Here is a 15,963-nt window from a genome sequence, read left to right as displayed (position 1 = left end):
TGAACCGGGGAGCTTCTGGATTGGGTGTGTGACCTCTGGTCAGCTGCTGGGGATTGGGGCTCTGCAAGGATGGCGCTGCTGCTGTCCACCTCTGAAAACCTTTATTGAGTACCTACTGTGTGCAGGGCGCTGTGCTAGTGCTGCAGGACCAGCCCGTCGACCTGTTGAGGGGACATGTGTGTGTTTTGGCCTGCCATCTGTGTGGGAGCCTTGGCTCGTGTCTCCTGGGCATTCCTTCCATTTAAAAAGTCTCACACTAGTGAAGGCAATTATTGCCATTCACAGACAAGGAAGCTGGGGCCCAGAGAAGTTGAGGAAATTGCTCTGCGTCACAGCCAGTGAGTGGCAGAGCTTGGGCGGTGCCCAGGGCTCCTGACTTCTCTCATAAGCTCCTGCTTTCAGGTGCTAGAGGCAAGCTTGGGTGATGGTGGCAGGGCCTCTCATGCTTGTCAGGAACCTTCCAGTTTAAAGTCTCAGCAGACCCAGCTGGCAGGCACTTAAGCATTAGCTCCATTCTGTGGGCGAGGGGACAAGAGCTCATGAATCTTCTCGAATTAATTTTCAGAGTCAAGCCCGGGACTCCTGGTTTAGTGCTCACTCACCCGCAAGTGTCTGTAGGGTTTATGGCAGGCACTTAGTAGGTTCTCAGAAACGGTTTGTTATCGTCCTCAGGGAAGGCCTCTTTGTCTTTCTGCCTCGTGAGGGCAGAAAAACGGAGAGCTGTCTACACCTACCACCCCAGGTCCTCTCCCTCCTGTGTCTTCCAGGCCCTGATGTCCCTCTTTGTCCTGGCCTCTAAGGACGGCTGGGTGAACATCATGTACAACGGACTGGACGCTGTCGCTGTGGACCAACAGGTGGGGGTGGGCTGGGGCCAGTGAAGAGGGCAGTGAGGGAGGGACAAGGTATCTCTGGGGCCCGGTTGTCTAAAACTGGCATCAGCAGGGTCCCCAGCCCGGGGGTCTCCCCCTGTCAGCCATGGCCCACCCCTCCCCGTCCTAGCCTGAATCTTCCACCGTTAAGCTGCCCTTAGGTAGCATAAGTCATTGTGCCATTTGCTTCACAAACTCCCTGCTATGCAGGAAGAAGATGCTAGGCTGGCTTCTGCATGGAGGGTCAGAGCCTTGTGCCTCTAGAACCAAGTGCAGGCAGAGGAGAGAGGGTGAGCCAGTTGGCAGAGGGACAGCAGGGGCAGGCCCGAGGTGAGAGAGCACCACGTTCACGTTCACGGAGTCGTGAGGGTAGGAGGTGCTGGAGGGGCTGGGCGGGGCTGAAAGGTCAGGAGGCGTCTGTGTGTGCCAGGGCGTAGGGCTGGAGTTTAGCTGAGGGCAGTGGGAGTCAGGGAGGGTGTTACAGCCCCCCCGGAGCTCCCGGAGGCTCATTATCGCGGTGCCCCATGGCCGGCCTGCCTCAGCCCCGTCTGCTGCTTCCCGCAGCCCGTGCCCAACCACAACCCCTGGATGCTGCTCTACTTCATCTCCTTCCTGCTCATCGTCAGCTTCTTCGTGCTCAACATGTTTGTGGGTGTCGTGGTGGAGAACTTCCACAAGTGCCGGCAGCACCAGGAGGCCGAGGAGGCTCGGCGGCGCGAGGAGAAGCGGCTGCGGCGCCTGGAGAAGAAGCGCAGGAGTGAGTGGGTGGCTGCGGAGGGTGGGGCCTCCCCGGCCTGGGCTGCCCTGCCTGTGCGCCCCATCCTGTGTGCGCCCTGCCTGCGTGCGCCCCATCTCTTCCTGGTGCAGCAACTGATTTTCCCCGTGTATCCTCTGGGCCTCGGGGGCTGGAAGGGAACAGAGGGTCGACTCTGGACCACTGGCCCTGCCCCCTCCTTCAGAATCTGCCTGTCCAGGTGACCCGATCCCCTATTGCTGTCCACCAACTCCACTGGTGGCCCCCTGCTGGCTCAGTTCCTGATGGCAAAGGCCTGGACGCCTAGCTATGAGCTGCGGGACCTCTTCCTTACCCCCGGCAGATCTGGAGCCTCTGCCATGGGCGTATTTGGAGGAGACGGGGACAGTCATTGTCCTGCCCTCCGCCACCTCCTACCCCTTTTCCTTGTGTCCCCACCATCAGCTGGGCAGAGGAGACCTAACTGACTCTCAGGGCCTGGGGTGTTCTGATGTCTCTCCCCTTGCTTCCTCCCTCCCCTGTGCTGTTCCCTCCATGTGCTCTGTTCCCTACCTGGGCCCCAACCCTCTGTGGTTTGTGCCATTCCCCTACCCCCCCACCCCCACCCCCACATCTTGCAGAGGCCCAGCGGCTGCCCTACTATGCCACCTATTGTCCCACCCGGCTGCTCATCCACTCCATGTGTACCAGCCACTACCTGGACATCTTCATCACCTTCATCATCTGCCTCAATGTGGTTACCATGTCCCTGGAGCACTATAATCAGCCCACGGTGAGCCCTGGCCCCAGCCCCAACCTGAGGTCACATGGTAGGGTAGGGTCCTCAGCTGGACCCAGGGACAGGGTGAGGCAGGAGGGTCTGAGCAGCACCCCCATTTGGGGCCCTGGGCCCAGGAAGCTCATGGCCTGGTAGGACAAATGAGAGAAAGGGAAATGTCGCTTGCTCTTGGTGAGTGGGGAGGTGACATTCGGGCCCAGCCTTGAACATGGGTGCCAGTGGCAGTGGTGTGTGCAGCGTGACTCCGCAAGAGAGGCTACAGATATTAACTTTAATGCTCACAGCAACCAAAGGTGGGGGAGGAGCCTTTCTACAGATTTTGTAGAGGAAGAAACTGAGGCTCAGAGGACATATGCTACCCAGATTACTTAGCCTATAAGTAGCAGAGCCAGAACTGGGACTCAGATTTGCATTCAAGGCCTACCATGTGGCCTCCGCTACTGCCCAGGCATATAGAGCCTGGGGGAGGGGCATTCCTGTGGCAGGACCATTGGAGGCAAACACTGGCCTGGAGGGAAATGACCAGTTGCCAGCAGCACTGGTGAGGGGCATGCAAGGAGCATATAGGGACAAGTGCATTCTAAAAGCCTCAACATTTTGGAGCTGGGGGGAACAAAGGGTGAAGCTGAGCCTCTAGGTGAGGTTTTGGTATCTTGTTTTAAATGACAGGAGAGGTATATTATAAATGCAGGGAAAAGGAAGACAACCATTGGCAGAATGAACAATAATTGTAGAACTTCCAAATTAACATGAAGAAGTAGGGTAACGATGCTGACTATTTCTTGTGTGTCCAGCACTGGACTATTACCTCACTTAATTTGTATAGCAACTCTTTGAGGTAGGTACTGTTATCATCCCCCATGCATAGATTTGGGAACTAAATCCTAGAGAGGTCAAGTGACTTGCCTAAGGTCACATAGTGAATAGGGAGTGTGTGCTGGGCCAGGATTTATATCTAAGCAGCCTTGTTCTTAATTGTGATCTTTAACCATTGCCTCATACTGCCTCCAGAGGGGTAACTAGACCAAACCAGTAGAAATAAGGAAGAAGAAACAGCAATGTAAAACAAATAGTGCACGTTAATTAAATTGGAGGGGGAAAAAAATCTGATATAGAAACCATTGCACTAAATGTGAATGGACTAAATTCTCCCCTTAAAAGGCAGAGATTTTCGGGGCACCTGGGTGGCTCAGTGGATTAAGCCTCTGCCTTTGGCTCGGGTCATGGTTTCAGGGTCCTGGGATGGAGCCCTGCGTCGGGCTCTCTGCTCAGTGGGGAGCCTGCTCCACCCTCCCTGCCTGCCTCTCTGCCTACTTGTGATCTCTGTCTAATAAATAGGTAAAATCTTAAAAAAAAAAAAAAAGGCAGAGACTTTCTGAGTGGAGGAAGGTAGCGGGTAGCCCCTGGGGTCTGGATCATGCTTCTCTCTGCCCTCCATAGTCCCTGGAAACAGCCCTCAAGTACTGCAACTACATGTTCACCACTGTGTTTGTGCTGGAGGCTGTGCTGAAGCTGGTGGCATTTGGGTTGAGGCGCTTCTTCAAGGATCGGTGAGCAGCTTGGCTAGGCTGGGGCAGCATGGAGGGGGCTGCTTGATGGGGAAGGGGTCCTGACCCCTGGGGAAGCCGGAACAGCCAGAGGAGGAGAACCAATAAGTGGGCACTGATGGCCAGGGTCCCCCAGCTGCTGCCTGCAGCTCTGAACAGGGAGTGATTATGGTCCCACCCGACAGATACAGGGCACTCTCTTACGCCTCTTCAGTTCATCTTTCATGGGTCCTCCGTAACCCACAGGCAGAACGGGGCGTCCCTCACGCCAGTCCTTCTTTTCAGAGGGATCAAGTGAGGTTAAGAGAAGTTGATGGACTAGCCCAAGGTCGCATGGAGGGAGCAGGCTCAGGATTCCAATCTAGAAGTCATAGCTCATTCCTCCTCCTCTTCAGGAGGCCAGAGATGTTTATTTAACATGGTCAGCCTCTCGCTTGAGGGATTGGAGGCTGTGGGGGTCAAAGAGGGAGTCAGACTCAGTGGGGTCTGGTGGGGCTGGTAGGGAGGGTGACCACACATAGCCATGGGCCTCAGCAGGAGGGTGGGGATCTGTGACACTCCTCCCAACCTAGGCATTTCTAAGCCAGAGCACTTCTCGCCCTGCCTCCCACTCTTGCCTTCCTCTGCCCGGCTGAGCAGGTGGAACCAGCTGGACCTGGCCATTGTGCTGCTGTCAGTCATGGGCATCACGCTGGAGGAGATTGAGATCAACGCAGCATTGCCCATCAACCCCACCATCATCCGAATCATGCGGGTTTTGCGCATCGCCCGGGGTGAGGGGCAAGGGGCATGGGGTGGGACTGGACAGGGGTTGGATGGGACTCCCAGGAGCGGGGTGGGGCGAGGCATAATGGGCATAATGGGCTTCCCGCTGAGCAGTGAGAACAACAGCCAGGAGGAACACACACCAGACATACACACTTGGCCCCTGTGTGTACACACTCTTGTGCCCTTGTCCACAGATGGCTCTGTACAGCATACTGTACCTCCACCTCCTTATTTTTTTTTTAAGATTTTATTTATTTATTTGGGGGGTGGGGAGACAAGCCAGAGGAGAGGCAGAGAGAGAGGGAGAAGCAGACACCCTACTGAACAAGGAGCCCAATGTGGGACTTGATCCCAGGATCCTGGGATCATGACCTGAGCCAAAGGCAGAAACTTAACCGACAGAGCCACCCAGGCATCCCATCCCATCTCCCTATAACACCATGACCCATGTGGATCAGCCTCAGGTTGGGATGAAAGGAACTCAGGGCAGCTGGGAAGGTACTGGGAACTCTAGTTCCTCGTGGGTGTGAGTCCAACACTGGCTAAGACGTGCAGTCCTCGATGCTTCTTACAACCTTTGCTTCCTCCAGAAGTTCCTCTCTCACCCTGAGGCTGGGCCTACACTCCCTTTACAAACCTCCCGCCTCTGGCCTGGTGCCTCCCCGTCTTTTGCTTCTCCACCTGCAACAGCTTGTCGCCTCCAGGCTCCCAGGTGGGGAGGGTGCGGAGGAATTCAGCGCAGAAGTCTGGAGCTTTCCTTAGCCTGAGGGAAGGGAGAGATGTGGGCACCCTGGCACGTTGGCCTCATCTCGGTGAACTGTGCTCACGGACACACGGTCCCACTGTGTGTGTGCCCGCCTTCTCTTGGACACATTCCCACCAACACCTGCACCTCGTGCATGCACCGTTGTGCACACCCTTGTTCAGGGACACCCACTTACTAACAGTGCGGCATCCCGGAGCTGTCCCCTTCGCTCACATGCTCCTCTGGCTTCTCCCTTCTCCACCTCACTTTCGCACACACGCACACACGCCCGTGCCCCACCCCCACCCCCGCCCGGCACACACGCTCTGCCTGCCCCGGGCTGAGTGGGCCGGGCTGGGTCTCGCCCGCAGTGCTGAAGCTGTTGAAGATGGCTACGGGGATGCGGGCCCTGCTGGACACGGTGGTGCAGGCTCTGCCCCAGGTAAGAGCGCCCCTTTTTGGCGGCCTGCCTGGCTGTCACTGGCGTCTCCCAGGTCCTGGGTTCCCTTCTCCAGCCTGCCCAGAGCCAGGGCAGAATCCTGTCTCCAGGGTGGAGGTTTGAGCCCGGGGCTGTGACAGAGGGAAAGGGCCCCCTGTGCCTCTTTCTTCCTGACTTCAAGTGCTCACAGTGCCTGCTCCATTCCAGTCCCTGAGCTGGGTTCTGACAACCCTGATGGGGCCCTCAGGAGTGTCCAGGCTAGTGGGAAGACAGATGGCTCTGGACAGTGTGGGGAGGAGAAGGAGGGGGTCCTGACACTCCCTGGGGAAATCAGGGTGGACATCAGGGGACTGTGAACTTGACCTTGTGGGGTGGCTTGGCAGAAGGAGGTGGTGATGTGGATGGGAGGTTCAGATAGGACCTGTTTGGTGGGGACAGCATGAGACGCTGACCTGGGTGGAAACCCTAAGAAGTAGGAAAGCGCACATCGCCTCATCCCATTGGCCAGTGGAAGGGAGAGAGGATCAGGGCCACACAGGATGTGAGTTTCATCTTCCTGGGGAATCCGAAATCCCAGTCCTCCCCTCCCCCTCTGTCCTGACTCCTTAGGACTCCCCTTCTCCCTCACCTCAGGGTGGCCTCTGCTCTGGGGAGAGCCTCATACACATTCATTTATTCATGATGACTCATCTAGTCTTCAGGAATTTTAGGCATCTTAAAATAAAGGGCACGATCCAGCATGATAAAAATGAGGATAAAAAATTAACAGCCCTGGGAAGGTGGAAGCAAAGCTAATTCTCTCAGGCACATGGGCCAAGGATGCTCGCGAGTTTGCTGTGAGTGTCCCCGCAGCCTCCTTACAAAGGGAAAGCGACACGGCTCTCATCAGGTCTGGAGGGAAAGCAAGCAGGGATATTCATTCAAACGGATGTGGTTTTTCCTAACATGCAATCCCTTCGGGGGAATTTGTCACATGGAGATGCCCGGGAGGTCCCAGCTTCAAGTAGGAAACATGATAGTAATGACAGTCACATCAGCACTTTTAAGAGACGTGCACATCAAGTACCACGTAGGATGGGGGACTTATCCTCAAAATCTTTTAGCTGTCATATGGACATCGGACATTTTCTCCGTTCTGTGTAAAGTGCTATGAAAATGACACTTCCACTAGTCTCCGCCCCCTGCAGAGAGAGGAGGAAACAAGGAAGGCTTCTCAGAGGAGGTGCCTCTTGACCTGGGCTTTGAGGGGTCGAGCAGAGGCACTTACCCGGCAAAGACAGAGAAAGGGTCTTCCCTACATGGGGAACAGAATATGCGAATGGAGTCTGGTTTCTGTGCGGCTGGAGTCTGCGGTGGGAAGATCAGGCCGGGGTGGAGGGTTGTCCACGGGGCTAGGTCACAAGGGGCTTCGATGCCAGGACAGCAAACTCGGGCTTTATCTTGTGGGCAGTGGGCATCACAAGAGGTTCTGGACAGGGGAGGCCTCAAGCAGGACGGCCTTTAAGGAGTGGGTTAAAGGAGAGGCTGGAGGCAAGGAGGCCAACGAGGAGGCTGCTGGGGCTGTGCAGTCTCTAGGAGATGCCGTGGGTGGAAGGAGGGACGGGACCGGGAAGGTGAGGTCCACCCTGGTTAGGAAGCGCCGCTCACCTGGGCCTGCAGAGGGCGGGAAGCTGACCAGAGGTCCAGGGCCACGCTCACTCCCTGGCTTTGGAGGTGAGCAGTAAGTGCCTGCACCGTTAACGAGCAGAGTGTCTTCTAATGAGTCAGACGCTACTGGTGTGGTTGTACAACAGCTCGGAAGGAAATCCTCCTGCAGAGCAGAGAAACATTAGGGGGCTGTGGTTAACATGGTTTACTTTTCAACAATTAATGCAAACCCTCTTCTGATTCTGTGCATGCAGGCCTTCTGAGGGTTCCGGGAGGTAGTCTGTTTCTAGGGCAGGAATATTCTCGAGCCTTATCTCATCCATAACATGCGTTAGAGGCCGTCTCCCGTGTATGGCTGGATTTGAAATAGCTTTATAATCGGGGACGTTTTGTTCCCACAGGAGCCATGGGACCGGGGTGGCTGGGTTTGCGGGAAGCTTCTGGGGCTCACGACCCCGCTTGATTCCTCTGCTCGCTTCCCTCGACGGCCAGGCCCTGCGCGGGCTGGAGGAGGCAGACCCAACCTAACCCAGCCCCATCCCGGCTCTCAAGGACTTCTCGGCCCTGCCGAGGCCGGTGGTGGGGACACGGGCAGCAGCGCTGTTGCTGAGACACCCCCCCCCTGCCCCGCTCTCTGCATTTGTTCGCGGGATGTGGCCTAGCACACGCGTGTGTGGCGGAGTGATTGTGCCTGCCTGGTTTGAATCCTAGTCCTCCCGATTACTAGCTGTGTGACCTCGGCAAGCCGCTTCCCCACTCAGTGCCTGTCTTTCTCGTCTCCAGAATGGGGTAACATGTAGCTCATAGATGGCTGTGTGGGGTAAGCGAGCTTACGAATCGGAGGTGTTTGAAACCGGCGCCTCGGGGGAAGGGCTCTACCCGCATTTTGTTTTTCTGTGTCCTTGTCGGACCTGGCCTCCCCCGCCCTGGGGGGGGCGGCTGCAGGGTGACAGCCCCCGGCACAGAGTCCGACCCTCAGGCTGGCCCCACCCCGCCTGCTCTCCCCGACAGGTGGGCAACCTGGGCCTTCTCTTCATGCTGCTTTTCTTCATCTACGCCGCGCTGGGCGTGGAGCTGTTCGGGAAGCTGGGTGAGTGCCCCCCGAAGCAGGCCCGGGCTGGTGAGGGGGCAGAACGGGCCCGGAGGAGGGCATTAGCAGGGTGGGGAGGCCGCAGACATGGCCGAGTGTCCCATCAGGGTCTTTGTAGTGGGGGGTGTCCCCACAGCTGGCTCGTGGGGGGACGGAGGGGTGACCCTCGGCCATCGACGCCCACCCCCGGGATAGGTGGTACTTTTGAGAGACGCCAGCCTGGATGCAGTGGCATACACGAGGCCTGCGCAGCAGAGCCCTGACTGGGAGTCCCCCGCTGTCTGAGCTCCCGAGGATGACCCTTTTGGCCACGTGCACCAGTGCCCATCCCGAGCCAGCGTGGCCCCAGCGAGTGGAGCGGGCGGGGCACAGGCCGAGGGCAACCCAGCCCATGCTGAGCCGGCCCTGCACGGGGTTGGTTTCAGAAAGCAGGGCTCCCTTGGGGGCTGGCCCTCACCCCTGCTTCCCTTCTCTCAGGACCTGATACACCAGTGAGGGTGTATCGCCAGAGTCTGGGTGCCAGCTGGTGTGCCCCTCCCTGAGCCTCAGTTTCTCCATCTGTGGGCTGAGCATTGTCCACACGCACCTCCAAGGATTGGGGACCCTGAGATGAGGCTGGGAGGCCCTGGTGCGGGGCGGGCCGGGCAGGGACTCTGCAGTGGGACAGGGCTGACCTCTTCTCGCTTTTCAGTCTGCAATGATGAGAACCCCTGTGAGGGCATGAGCCGGCATGCCACCTTCGAGAACTTCGGCATGGCCTTCCTCACGCTCTTCCAGGTCTCCACCGGCGACAACTGGAATGGGATCATGAAGGTACCCGGGGGCAGGCTGGGGAGGGAGCCAGCGGATTGGGGTCTGGGGGCAAGGGTCCTGACAGCTAGGGCTCCCGCCCGGCGTCCACTGCACATGGGAGGGGAGAGCAGGGCAGCAGGAAGCAGAGGGACCCGCCTGGGGCTCTGAGGCCCAGCGAGGTGGAGATGAGCCCAGAAATCATTCTCTGCGGACCTCTGCCTGCTGCTCTGGGATCAGGGCTCTGTCCAGGGCCAGAGGGGACTTGGGGCCCACAGCCCAGGGTCAGGGGCTGCAGGCACCGCTCCTCCTCGCCTGTCCACCCCGGGGAGGCTCCCTGGCTGTGGCCCAAGGCCCGGCCTGGGCAGGACGGGGCTCAGGGAGCGCAGAGCGGAGGCGCCCGGGCCCTCGCCGGGCCCTCACAGAGCCTCGCCGCCCCCGGGGCAGGACACGCTGCGCGACTGCACCCACGACGAGCGCAGCTGCCTGAGCAGCCTGCAGTTCGTGTCGCCGCTGTACTTCGTCAGCTTCGTGCTCACGGCCCAGTTCGTGCTCATCAACGTGGTGGTGGCCGTGCTCATGAAGCACCTGGACGACAGCAACAAGGAGGCCCAGGAGGACGCCGAGATGGACGCCGAGCTGGAGCTCGAGATGGCCCATGGCCTGGGTCCCAGCCCGCGGCCGCCCGCCAGCTCCCCGGGGGCCCCCGGCCGGGGCCCGGGCGGGGCGGGCGGCGGGGGCGACGCCGAGGGCCGCCTGTGCCGGCGCTGCTACTCTCCGGCCCAGGTGGGCAAGGGTGCAGAGGGCGGCACCGCGGGGCTGGAGGGGGCAGTTGGGCGTCTGAGGCCTCAGGCAGAGACCTGGGTCATTTTGAGCCCCGCCCTGCCCGGCTCCGTTGAAGGGGTGACCCTGTGACGAGGGGGTTGGGTCCCGCCCGCCCCACAGTTCCCCCCGGAGCCGGCCGATAATCCCGCCTGTCCCCACCCCGTCCCCGTCCGCCTAGGAGAACCTGTGGCTGGACAGCGTCTCTTTAATCATCAAGGACTCCTTGGAGGGGGAGCTGACCATCATCGACAACCTGTCCGGCTCCATCTTCCACCACTACTCCTCGCCGGCCGGCTGTGAGAAGCGTCCCCACGACAAGCAAGAGGTAATGGCAGCCTCGGTGGGGAGCTGGTGCCTCGTGGTGGCGGCAACATGACGTCTGGCAGAGGACAGCCCAAGGGAAGAGCCTGGGCCCCCCTGGCCAGCGCCGTTCAGCTTCCAGGGGTGCTGAGTCCGGGGGCACGTGGACCAGCGTTGGCGTTCACAGTCCGTGACAATGAGGCTGCCCTCGGGCCTAGCCCCGGCCTAGCACTGTGCTGGCCGTGATGCCATCGTGTGTCCCTCACCCCCTGCTCAGACTGGGTCCCCAGTGCGTGGTGGCATAGCTTCTGTGCTCAGCAAATCTCTGCTCCCTCTGACCACCTGCCTGTGTCTTTCTGGAGGACCATGCCTGCCCCCTCCCAGCCCCCAGGGTGACCTGAGGCGGCCACCTCTCCCTGCAGGTACAGCTGGCCGAGACGGAGGCCTTCTCCCTGAACTCAGACAAGTCCTCCTCCATCCTGCTGGGTGATGACCTGAGTCTCGAGGATCCCACAGCATGCCCGCTCGGCCCCAAGGACAGCAGGGTGAGTGGTCCCAGCGGGCTTCGGGGGGCGTCCCTGCCGACCGGCCTCCACCCGGCCAGCCAGGACACTGCTTCTTCCTGGTGCCCCCAAATCGAAGCGGCACCTGCTGTGTGATGGGCCCTCCTCTTTTGTTGGTCTGTTGAAGGCAGTGGGGCTCAGAGAGGTGCAGTGATGGACCTGAAGTCACACAGCAACAGGCCCAGCTAGGCCCCCAGGCATGGCATTCAGTGGCCTCAGCCACTCCTTGTTTCTTTGGATATTTTTAATCCATTTAATGGGGGTTGTTCCAAGCAGGACAAACTCACGGGTGGGGGTGGGGGTGGGGAAGGGGGCTCAAGGCTGAAGAGAACGGACGCACGCGCCTACCGTGTGCCAGCCACTTGCGCTCCAGTTTGCCCGTCTCCCGCTCCGGGTAGTAGGGACGACTCAGCCCCATTGAGCACCTGAGTAAACCCGGGCTCTGAGGAGCGAAGCGACTTGCTCCCCTCACACAGGAATGCCACTGTGTCCCTGTGGCCGACTTAGACAGGAGAGGTCTGCCGCTGGGCTTGGGCCCAGGGCACTGCCTGGCCCGAGGTAGGGATGCGGCGGCCCTGCCTTGAGAGCCTCTTTCCCCTAGACTGCAGGGCAGCCTGGGCCTGGCCCCACTCTCCCTCGGGGCCATCCTCCATCAGTCCCCTCACCGCACTCTGCATCCCTCCCTAATAGCTGGCAGATCCTGTACCCCCACCCCCAGCCCCTTCGTGCCTCTCCCTGCACCCCTGCACTGCTCTCCCACACAGGATGTCGGGTGTGCTCCGCTTGTGGGGCCTGACTGGGCCTCAGCAGGTGTAGTTGGGTTTATTCTGGGCTTAGGGAGCAAGTCATGGGGGTCCATCTGCCTTGAAAGGGTGCCCTGAGGCAGCTCTCGAGTCGCTGCTGGGCAGGGGTCACCTTGGGCTGCAGGGCTGAGGGAAGCCTGGGCCCAGAGAGGGCCACCAGGACTGCCCGGCAGCGTGTGGGGGCCAGACCCAGGAGGGAGGGCTTTTTCTCTCATTTATGGATGTGGCTGCTGGGGCTCGGTGAAGGGAAGGGACCTGCCCACCACCCTGCTCACAGGGAGGCCCCTGGGCCGCTCCACCTGTCTTCTGATACTTTCACCAACTTGGACTTGACTTTTGCACTGGGCCTGGGTCTTTACCAGGCACTTGGCTACAGGGACAAGGAAGACCCTTGGGATCTCAGGGCCAAGCCTGGAGTGAGCAGGAAACTGCAACCTGCCTGGGACGCCAGAGAGGGCTTCCTGGAGGTGGGGCCCTTTCACCTGGGTTTTGGAAGATGACCGTTGTTGGCCAGGTGGAAGAGGCAAGGAGAAGGCCGTCTCAGGCAATGAGAGTGGCCCGAGCAAAGGCTGTGGAGCATAAAGGCAGCTGGGCCAGGGTCTTCCTCTGTCCCCCTGTCACCACCCTAACCCGCCTCCCTTTCCTGCAGGGTGAGCCGGACACACCTGAGCCCGTGCCCGCAGGAGAGGTGGGCGAATGCTTCTTCCCCTTGCCCAACACAGCTGTCTCATCGGATCCGGAGAACTTCCTGTGGGAGAGAGAGGCGGTCCCGTCCAATCCCGTCCGGTCCTGGCTGAAGCAGGAGAGCAGCCGAGGTGAGGAGGGGGAGCCCTCACCAGCTCCCCACGGCCCCGATCTCTGGCAGCTGCTGGCCGAATGCTTTTCTTAGTGTCTCTGCCCAGACAATTCTACTGAGTCCAGAAAGAACCAGATGCTTAATGGACAATGAAAGATGGGACTCTCTGGTCTGATGTAACAATGATAAAAAGATCAAGATAGTACAGGGAGGTGAGATAATTATCTAGCAACCTGGTCTGATGGGAGATTCATGCTGAGCTCCTAGGAGCTGTGGTGAAAAGGGAAACGGGTCACATAGAGTTCTCATTAAGCGGAAGGAAAGCTGCCAAATTATTGCGGTATTTTTCTAGAGCTGAATTTGAGACGTGTTTATCCACATCTTCACATGAGGTGATTTTGAACAGAAAGCCCGTTGTAAAATGTTGGGACATTGATCCTTCGGCCCCACACTCAGCATCCTTCGTCTGTGCTCTGGGGCTTGTGGCTGGGCTTGTGGGCGGAGGACAGAGGACCTAGATCCCTTGTTCGTCACTTGGGCTCACCTTCACCTCAAGTCCTCTTGGAGTGTGATGGGAATCTGGTTCCACGGCACTGGCTGGGGAAGAGGGCAGGGAGATGAGCTCAGCAGCAAAGAGACCTCTCCAGACCCTGAGCCCACCCCAGGTACTTTCTGGAAGGCCTGGCATCGAGCTCCTTCCAGGAGCTGGGGGTGGAGTGACTTTTCTGAGGACTCTCCCTAAAGCCAGTGACCTTGGTGGCTGAGGTGCCAAGACCCCAGGCTTCCTGGACCAGAGTCAGGGCGCAGGATCCAAGAGTCACTCTGATTGAGTAAAAGCCTGTCCCCTTTAGTTAACTCTTCATCTGTGTAGTCCTTAAATAATAAGACGACACAGAACAGGAACCTCCCCTCCGCCCCACAGCCCCCCGCTGGAGACATTCAAGTTATCCAGCCTGGGGTCCCTCTTTCGAAGAGGAAGGAGCTCAAGGGTCCTTGAGCCTGGGTCTACTGGCTCCAAAAGCTTGTCTTTGCCCAGTGGCCAGGAATCAGAGCGGCTGGCTCAGTATTTCTTTCTGGCTTGCTCAACGGAGACATCGGCTCTCAGAGGGGGAGATTTACCCACAGTCCCACAGCCAGTTTGGTAGGAAGCCTCCTGCCTGCTGGTCTAGAAGGCATCCTCCAGGGGCCCACCAGCCCGAGCCTGCTCCCCAGCCCCCTCTCCTCCTTCCCCAGCTGTACCCCCGAGGCCCTTCTCCCCGGATGCCTCCAGCCCTCTCCTGCCCATGCCCGCCGAGTTCTTCCACCCTGCTGTGTCTGCTAGCCAGAAAGGGCAGGAGAAGGGCCCTGGCACTGGGACCCTCCCCAAGATCGCCCTGCAGGGCTCCTGGGCATCCCTACGGTCGCCGAGTGTCAACTGCAGCCTCCTCCGGCAGGTATGGGCACCTCCCCGTCTCCGTGAGCTTTCCTGCTGGGGGGGGGCCTTGATGTCCAGGTGGAGAAGGAGGGGCATGTCTGGGGGAAGGGAGGTCTGGCCTTCGAGGCCAACAGTACTGCACTGGCTGGAGCTGCCTCCTGGGCATGCAGAGGGCACGAAGCACAGAGCAGTAAGGCCACTCAGAGCCCTCAGCCCCAGGGCTCGGAGAAGCAGGAGCTGCCCCAGCTCCCATGTATATGGTGAAAGAAGAGCTGGTCCAGCTCTAGCCCAACTGCTGGTCCCAGCTAGGTGCCTGGCTGTGTGTGAGGCTCGGGGGCAGCAGAATACAAAATCCCTGTCCTGTGGCTTACGCTGTACTGTTCAGTGTATGTGTTGCAGGGGTGCGAGAGGAGAGGGTAAGCCAAAGTAAATGCCTGAAAATCATCATGTATTTGAGAGTGATACCTGGCCGGGAGAACATTGCCCCAGGAAGGGGCTATGGGGGAGGGGGCAGTTCTAGGCGCTGGGAAGGCAGTGAGGGGTGAGGTACATGGATGTCTGGGGAAGAGATTTCCAGGCAGCCTGGGGCCATGGCTGAGGGGTCCTGGGGGGAGGGGGAGATCGAGGGGAGGATGGTGAGAAGAAAGGTCCCAGAGGGCTGGAATGGGGTTCTCGGGCCACCGCGTGAGTGTGTATAAGTAAGCTGAGGCGGGGGGGTGGGGGGCGCAGGGATTGCAGCAGGAGGCCCCTCCCAGTGACCACCGACAAAGGCCACCCGGAAGCTGGGATGGGTGGTGATGTAGCGGAGGGGAGAAGCGGTGCGGTCCTGGGTGCATTCTGAAGGGAGCTCCTGAGGGATGGGAGGGGCTGCTGTGCCCGCGTCTCTGGGAGGGACAGCCTGCCCCAGCGGCGGAATGGGGGACACCTGCTGCGAGCCCTCAGCTGCCCCCCCCTTGCCGACCCCTCCCCCACCGCCCCCCAGGCCACAGGGAGCGACACGTCGTTGGAGGCCAGCCGCAGCAGCTCGGCGGGCAGCCTGCAGACCACGCTGGAGGACAGCCTGACCCTGAGCGACAGTCCCCGGCGCGCCCTGGGGCCCCCCGCCCCCGCGCCGGGGCCCCGCGCCGCCCTGTCGCCCGCCGCCCGCCGCCGGCTCAGCCTGCGGGGCCGGGGCCTGTTCAGCCTGCGCGGGCTGCGGGCGCACCAGCGCAGCCACAGCAGCGGCGGCTCCACCAGCCCGGGCTGCACCCACCACGACTCCATGGACCCCTCGGACGAGGAGGGCGCGGGCGGCCGCGGCGGCGCGGGCGGCGGGGGCGCGGGCAGCGAGCACTCGGAGACGCTCAGCAGCCTGTCGCTCACGTCGCTGTTCGGGCCGCCGCCGCCGCCGCCGGGGCTCCCGCCGGCCCGCAGGTTCAGCAGCACCAGCAGCCTGGCCGCCGGCCCCGGCCCCGGCCCCGGCCGCCCGCGCAACCCCGCCCGGCCCCGCGGCCTGGCCCGGAGCCCCTCCTGGGCGGCGGACCGCAGCAAGGACGCGGGCGGGGCCCCCTCGGCGCCCCCCGAGCCGCAGCCGGGCCCCGCGGAGCTGCAGCCGGCCGACGCGGCCAGCAAGCGGAAGAGATGAGGGCCGCGGGGGGCCCCGCCGGACGCCCCGTCCCACCGTCTTTTACCTCAGGAGCCAGGGGGCAGGCAGCAATACTTTGGCCACACCTGGGCGTCGCGCAGGGGCCAGCCAGCCAGCGCCGGGCCGCCGAGAGGGTGGGCTTGAGCCGGGTCTGGGTTCACCGAGGCCCGGCCGTGGCCCTGGCCGTGGACCCCAGCCGTGGTCCTTCC

The 15,963-nt window shown here is 60.6% G+C and overlaps 1 protein-coding gene across 1 annotated transcript in view; it reads left to right on the top strand.

The window, feature by feature from the left end:
• CACNA1I (calcium voltage-gated channel subunit alpha1 I) overlaps nt 1-15,754 on the top strand; it is a gene marked incomplete at both ends in the record, with an annotated part of 101,823 nt that extends 86,069 nt beyond the window's left edge. The window contains 14 exons of the mRNA XM_080811364.1: nt 768-857; nt 1,437-1,629; nt 2,247-2,398; nt 3,845-3,954; nt 4,591-4,724; nt 5,836-5,906; nt 8,562-8,640; nt 9,332-9,453; nt 9,877-10,215; nt 10,433-10,579; nt 10,977-11,099; nt 12,570-12,735; nt 13,950-14,149; nt 15,113-15,754. Of these exons, the coding sequence (XP_080667490.1) occupies nt 768-857; nt 1,437-1,629; nt 2,247-2,398; nt 3,845-3,954; nt 4,591-4,724; nt 5,836-5,906; nt 8,562-8,640; nt 9,332-9,453; nt 9,877-10,215; nt 10,433-10,579; nt 10,977-11,099; nt 12,570-12,735; nt 13,950-14,149; nt 15,113-15,754 (2,568 nt within the window). The remainder of the gene's footprint in view (nt 1-767; nt 858-1,436; nt 1,630-2,246; nt 2,399-3,844; nt 3,955-4,590; nt 4,725-5,835; nt 5,907-8,561; nt 8,641-9,331; nt 9,454-9,876; nt 10,216-10,432; nt 10,580-10,976; nt 11,100-12,569; nt 12,736-13,949; nt 14,150-15,112) is intronic.
• Between the last annotated feature and the right edge of the window lie 209 nt (nt 15,755-15,963).

The sequence above is a fragment of the Martes martes genome, assembly GCF_963455335.1.
Source record: "Martes martes genome assembly, chromosome: 8".
NCBI classification, from domain to species: Eukaryota; Metazoa; Chordata; class Mammalia; order Carnivora; family Mustelidae; genus Martes; species Martes martes.
The sequence above is the reverse complement of the archived record's forward strand: the minus strand, read 5'-3'. Positions and strand labels throughout refer to the sequence as shown.